Below are 7,334 nucleotides of genomic sequence, written 5' to 3'. Positions count from 1 at the left end.
AACTCAGCACGCATAAGACTAAACTAAACCTTCTATTTTACAAGGTATGGTCCACCGAGCTGTATAGCACTTTCAGAAGCGACCTGGCTCACAATTGAAAGCTCAACGAAGAGGCTTATCATCATGTGGGACATTTAGAGGCGCCAAATACTGTGAACGCGTTTTATGCTACACGCGTGGAGGGACTAACCGGAGGACACGGAGAAAATCCACGCGACCACTGGGGAGAGAGACGTTCACGCTCCAAAAATGCATGCGACTGATGTCCATAATAGAGGCTTTTTGGGTTAGATCAAGTAAATATATAAATGTCGTTAGCACCCGACAGCAAACTCGTAAGGGTTGTCACGTAAACAGAACGTGGCCAATTCGTCACTAGTACAGCACACCGGTATGTTGGAGAGCCAAGCCACAACATTTACAATCTGAGTACGACGTTTCGCCAGTAATTACAACTAGCCTCATCAGGCGACAGCCAGATTTGTGGAGAAGTCCACCTGTTTCGTTTCTTATATAGAGGCGTAGATGTGGTGATCACACTCCTGCGCTCTTACGCCAAGTGGGGGGGGGGGGGTCAATGAGTCAACGTACATTATGATGTCGCAGCACATCGGAAAGCTAAGCAGGGATTTCAAGCCTGCTCCCCTCCCACACCCCCGCCACAACTCAGCCGCGAATTTTACATTTGCAAATAATATATACCGTGACAAAACTATAGCCTTGACCGTCCGTAATATGAAGGAAAAAAGACAATAAAATGTTAAATTGCTGAGAAATCAGAGTTCAGAATATACGCGCTTTAAAAATTAAGCACGTGACCCGTGAATTAGAACGGGCTGAGTGCTCACTTGGTAGATGCTAACTGCTACTTATAACCCTGCATGTGTCCTTATCAATTGTAAATGACCGGCATGCCTCTTAATTAGAAGGTAAGCAGGTGTTGCCTTTGTTCAAGGGGTTATTAAATCACAATGAGTCTTAATTGAATCCATCTTCATAACTCGGGACCCTCCGCACGCATTCCCCTCCACGAGGAGCGTTCGAGTCAAACAGACGTGATTAAGTTTAATTAATAAACACGAGGAAATGTGGTTTCTGTTGTCAGAGCAAGCTTGTGATCCAGAGCCAACGGGAGGTAGGGGTTGGTGGATCACACTAAGATATGCATATTAAACTGGCGTTTGACAAAATATGAATTTTTTTAAAAGCCTCTATTGGGTATGGTGTAAACTATGCACGCTTGCAATCCGAACACGATGTAGGTGGGTTACACACACACAGATTGAACTATCATGTTCACAATGCACCTACCTGCCTGATGGGACACTAAAATAGTGCCTGTATGTGTGGCAGTCCAGCAAGCAGGTCGAGAGAAAGCCACCTGACAAAATGGAGCTTTGAGTGGTATACCCCACGGGCATGGGTGTTCTCCCAGGCACGCTGTGTTATAATTGCAAACAGCGTCACAAGTAACGATGTCGCGCAAAACCACCGGAAACGGCTCTTCAGGTAGAAAACATTGGCCCAACGATGTCTCGGCAGACACGCTCAAGACCCTTTTTCCTCCCCAAGGAGAAAACCTCAAAACTGGCCACACATGCCGAGCAGCAACGTACAAGACGACCGTGGTGTCATCGGGGGGGCTTTGCACGCGCGCAACTGTTTTATTGTCGACGCAAGCGTGGCGGACACAACTTCCTTTCTCTGTCGACACAAAATATGCTCGCGGTGAAAAGGCTTCGCCGACACGGCCGCCGACGTGTCGGCTTGAGTGGGGGCGGGGTGGAAACACGGGCTTGACGCAACCGATGTGGACTCAAGCGCTCACGTCAAGAGGCTCATATTACATCGGCGGTCAATATCGGCAACCCGTGCAAATCTTGCGTGATTTACGGCGCGATGGACTACGCACGTGCACATGAGCGGCCCTTTTGTGTCAATCCACTGCTAATTGAGGGCCCCTTCCATGCCATGCGGGTCCATGGGGGTGAAATGCGGGGCACGCCGTATTCATTGTGTATGCAGTGGACGTAGGATGGCGCAGTAGCAACACTCGCGTCTCACATCAATAAAGGTTCAGGGCTCGATTCCCGACTCGGGCGCATGTTGCATGGAGTTTGCGTGGTGTTCTGCCTCTGTTCAGCATGGGTGCCCTCGGTGAGCTCAATGACTCGCATAGTACCTTGGAATCACTGACAAACTGGGTTCGAATCAAGGCACCACCCACATCTGATTGAACTAGATTTCTCAGGTGTCCACGAGTTGGTTATAAACAGAATACATACAAAACTACGCATTGAACATATTTCACATGATGGTTTTAAATTTGATGCAGCCTATACCTGTCTGGACGCTAAAAGGGATATCAGAGTAAATCTGGGCCCTTGAGGTGCGGTGCATCGGCCCAACACGCCGTGGCATCCACGAACCAGAGTCAATGCGACTGGGTCATGGTGGGGACCTGGAAAGGGAGTCGATCTAGAAGAGGGGTCGGCAACCAACACAATAAGAAGAGCCATTTTTTCGAATTCGGAAAACCAAAAAACAATATTTCAATCGCAATGCGAATACGAGACGGTGGTCCTTAATGAGCGCATGCAGCTCTCGTCGCAGGTTGCCGAACCCTGCCCATCGTGAACTGGACTCTTCCGTGGTCAGGGATTGGCAACCAAAATAAGAGCCATTCTTTTCCAACGTCAAGAGCCGCACTGCAGTCCTTAAAAAGCCGCATGGCGGCTCAAGAGCCGCAGGTTGCCAACCCCCTGATCTAGGAGATGGCAAACTCCGATCAAAAACTCCCTGCGCCCTGGGACAGCGAGCCCAGCACTGGGGGCAGCAGTGGTGCTGGAAACCTCCTGGCGGCCCTCAATCGCTCAGTGCGGCACTTCCACAGAGCAGAATAGGCGCACGCGGTGTTGTCCGAGCCAAGTCATTTACAGTGACCCCTTAAGTAGTTCTGTGGTGTCAACTTCCAGGGCGTTTCCGAACACAATGTCATTTTCTGCTGGGGGAATTCTCGCACATTTCACCACTCTGATATTTACAAATGGCATGTTACCGGTGATGCGATAGCCAGTCGTAAAAGCTTACATGGCTCGTGATTCGTGATCTTTTGTTTTGCAAACACCACTTTGCAGATAAACACGGCGTCATAATTCAATCCACTCGGTATAAGTTGCAGATGCGTGCATTTCCATATTAATTTATAGCCCGATAGGAAAATATAGACATTGTAGTAATAATATCAGTGATGTACACATTCTTAACGTTGTCTTGACACGCGTTGCTCCAAGTGAAAATTCACCGAGTGAACAGACGTCATACTCAGCGGAATATTGTGAACGCAAATGCAACTGATTTGTAATAATAAATGCATTCAAAGAAAACCTACTGCACATAAACACAATGCACTCTGCGAATGTAACTATTTTTTATTTTTTTACTTCATTGTCAAAACATTACAATAGAAAAAAACTGTTTACAGAAATTTGCCTCAAAACTGGACATTACACATTTTCCAACAAAAGATATTTTAAAACAAAGTACACGTATCCATCAGGAATTTTCCAATTTACATGTTTTTAACGTTTTCGTTTAAAAATCTTTTACGTGCCTTCCTGAGACTTCTGTATTCAATCAGCCTTCTTTTTTTTACTGTAAACTCACTTTGTGTTGAATTATTTTAATTCTCACGCATCTCACACGTTTCCCATTAAATAATAAAAACAAATACGGGACTGTGTAAGCAGCAGTGCACAAGCACAAACCGCAAACAACAAAAACCTCACCACACCTCCAGCGTGGGCACCGCTATAGAATACGGAGACTTATCAAAGGAAGATTCGGGTTTGTTTCGATTTAAAGCTTTCGTGACTGCAAGGATTCATCTTCTTTGGTTCTTTCGGTAAAGTCACGTAGAATAGGAGATAAAATAATAAAATAAGACAATAAAATTCTCACGACGTTTCGGCCACAACACAAGCGGCCTTCCTCAGGTGAAGAAACAGAGTCTATCCAGGAGACAGAGCCCGAGTGGACCCCGCCACGCCAGGAGTGAGTCTTATTAAGGCTGTGTGGGCGGAGTTGGATTAGCATGTTACCAGCCCCCACCCGGGGCGGAGGAGGGAGGGGAGGGCTGGTGGAAACAAACACTAATTAATATATATTCTTAGCTCTTTCGGTAAAGTCACGTTGAAGGGAAACAATAAAATAATGGTCGAAACGTCGTGAGAATTTTTATTGTTTTATATATATTTTATTATTTTATTGTTTCCCTTCAACGAGACTTTACCGAAAGAGCTAAGAATATGAATTACTGCAGTCACGAAAGCTTTAAATCAAAACTAATTAATATATTAATATATATACTTAATATATTAATATATTCTTCAATAAGCTGCTTTGTGATTAATAGCCCTGCTTATTGAAGAATATATTAAGTACATTTATTATATCATGTAATATACACTTAGTTCTTTTCACATCGGTTTACTGTATGAAAGTTGGGTAGTTGGAGGCCTTTAGCGTCCATATACTAATAGGTAAACTCTGACTTTAACATAGCTATTTCTGTCACAAGCTAATCCCTCAGCTATATCATCGCTAAATTCTCCTGCTTTGATACATAAACTCCTTTGTCAAGAGGTTTCACGCCTCTCACCGAGCTTAAAAAGACGCAACGAATCACAACAATGCTCATTGGAGCACTGTCGTCCCAACAGTTCTGTTCTTTCAACTGATGAAGGCTGCTTGTGTTGTGGCCGAAACGTCGTGAGAATTTTATTGTCTTTTTATTTTATCAATTTATTATTTTATTCTCATTCTACGTGACTTTACCGAAAGAACCAAAGAAGAAGATGAATCGGGTTTGTGATACAAGCGAGGAGGCTGGGGTGATGAAAGCTGCTACCGCTGAGATCCTGGGTTCGACTTCAGGCACCCGCCTGTGATTTTAACCAGGTGAGGGTCCCCTCAAGTGCAGTGAGTTCATACAACTATTACAAGTATTTTCTATTTTACCAGGTAAGGCCCACTGAGCTACGTAGCTCTTTTTTCAGAAGCAATCTGACCACAAATGATAGCTCACCGAAGTGGCTTATCATCATGTCGAAATTTATAGCAGCCAAAATACTGCAAACGCGCGTTTCGAAATGTGGCGGGACAAAACCGGAGCAGCCAGAGAATAATCAACGAAGCCACGGGTAGAACATGCAAACTCCAAATATGCAGGCGTCAGGGTCAGGATCGAACCCATGACCTCCTGTATACCGGGCGAGGTAGTTAACATCTCGCCACCATGGCGCCCCTATGAATGGTCTCAGCCAGGTCACCAACAACTACAAAAAGCCATCAAATTAAACTTGGTTCTACACAGAACTTGGCTGCATTACAGCTGTGAGAATATAATGTGTGACCTATATTATTTACGTTGGTATAGCCGTTGTGAAAGTACTCCCCCCCCCCCTCCCCTTCTGCGTGGACCGGAGGTCACTTAAAGGGATCTCAGAAGTAGTTCTATATCCGATTCCGTGGGCCTTCGCTCGAACACGATGGTTTGCAATGCTCTGTGAGAGATCTACATGGATCATCTGGCACACACGTCTCGTGACATCGATAGCACGATCGCATTGAACTGTGGGCAAGAACAAAAGAAGGAAGACAATTCACATGTGTGGCTTCTGTAATGCTTTCTGGGAAATTTCTAATTATCGGTAACGTTATCTTTCAAGCCGCATTAAGTTATGTCACAGGGCGAATGGTGTGCGACATAGCAAAATCACATCGCGTGTGATCATATCGGTGGGGAGGGACAGAGGCGTGAACATCTTGGCCATTCAGGTGCAGGTGCCAGGGTAAATCCTTTTACCACTGGTTCGTCCCCAAATGTAGGGCAACCCTTTAATTAATGTTGCTGGTTTGCTATAGGGTAGCAAGACAACTTTACAGTGAAGATTTCTCCAGATTGGATCAACTTTGAGAGTTACCGTGCCCTCCGCGTCCCAAGCAGACAGATGGAGCTGACGCGTTAATGCTTTCAACCTGAGTTAGGACAGCGCGATTTGGTAACGGCCCTTTTTGCTAAATGAGGCGGAGCGTGAAATGTTAGCTGGCCGTGCCACGGTGGCGAGTTTGTCCCGCATGCCGCATCGCCGGTTAAGAACCTCTGCACACGCGAGACTCACTCCACGCACGTCTCGCTGGCGCTGGCGCTCGCCCTCGCGCGCTTCCTCCTGCTCTTCTTTCTTGACGGCGGCAGGAACGCCGGCACGCGGTCCGCGCTGCCTCCCTCCTCCTCGTCGGCGCACCGCCCGTGTTTGCGCCGCGCCTTCTTCTCCCTCAGTTTCTTCATCTTCATTTTCCCCTTCAACTTCAACCTCTGCTTTATCTCCTCCTTCCTCTTCCTCCCCTTGTCGTTCTGCCACTCGACAGGCTCCGCAGGGAAGTAGCCCTCACGGGCCACGGCCGCCCTCCGCTGGAATCCCCGCTCGCTGCGCTCCTCCGCCACCGGCGCTTCGCGGGCCCGCTTCTCGCGGCGGTCGTGGCCGCGCTGGCGGTGGTGCGAGTGGTGCGAGCTTCCGGCGCCGCTGCCGTCCCACGCCGGAAGTCCGGCCGTCCGGCGCATGTAGTGCTCGTGGCGACGCGTACGCAGCTGCTGCCGCTTGCGGTGGAGCCGCGCCGCCTCGCTCTCCTCGGCGCGGTCGAGCCGCGCCTTGAGCCGCGTGCGCTGCTTCTGGCTCAGGCCCTGCTCTGCCTCCAGCTCCAGGCGGCGCCGCTTAAGGGGGTTCAGCAGAGACTCTTGCAGCTGGCCCATCTCCCGCAATTCTGTTACGCACAGGGAAAGAATAATGATGATGATCATCATCATCTTCATCAACATCTTCATAATCTTTGTATTTACATGGCGTTGTTCTGCCGCCTCAGCGACACACGAGAGCCGTACATCACATCCCATTTAAAACGTTTCAAAGGGCACTCCCCTCCCATTGGAAGCTGCCCCTTTCCGGCACAAGGTGACTCGGCACCGGCCTGCGAGTGGACGTTAGTCAGCCAGTGCGGGGGGGGGGGGGGGTGGCGATGATAGCTAGGTAGAGCCCACTGAGATATATCAATCTTTTTTAGAACGACCTGGCCACAAATGATAACCCAATGAAGTGGCTTATCACGTGAAAATTTCTAGCAGCCAAATGCTCTGAGCACATGTTTCTAAATGTGGAGGGAAAAATCGGAGGACCAAGAGAAAAATCCACGCTACCGCGGGGAGAACATACAAACTCCAAATATACAGCAGGCGTCAGGGTCGGGATTGAACCCTTGACCTCTTGTATACCAGCCGA

General features: G+C 47.9%; 1 protein-coding gene across 2 annotated transcripts in view; it reads right to left on the bottom strand.

Moving 5' to 3' along the window:
• Positions 1-3,416: 3,416 nt before the first annotated feature.
• ZCCHC7 (zinc finger CCHC-type containing 7) overlaps positions 3,417-7,334 on the bottom strand; it is a 214,516-nt gene continuing 210,598 nt past the window's right edge. For both annotated transcript variants that reach the window (XM_032949698.2, XM_032949699.2), the window contains exon 9: positions 3,417-6,822. In XM_032949698.2, the coding sequence (XP_032805589.2) occupies positions 6,179-6,822 (644 nt within the window). In that variant the 3' untranslated portion in view covers positions 3,417-6,178. The remainder of the gene's footprint in view (positions 6,823-7,334) is intronic.

The sequence above is a fragment of the Petromyzon marinus genome, chromosome 8, assembly GCF_048934315.1.
Source record: "Petromyzon marinus isolate PM22_M1 ecotype Great Lakes invasive population chromosome 8, UKy_Petmar_22M1.pri1.0, whole genome shotgun sequence".
NCBI lineage: Eukaryota > Metazoa > Chordata > Hyperoartia > Petromyzontiformes > Petromyzontidae > Petromyzon > Petromyzon marinus.
This window is presented reverse-complemented; position numbering and strand designations above follow the sequence as displayed.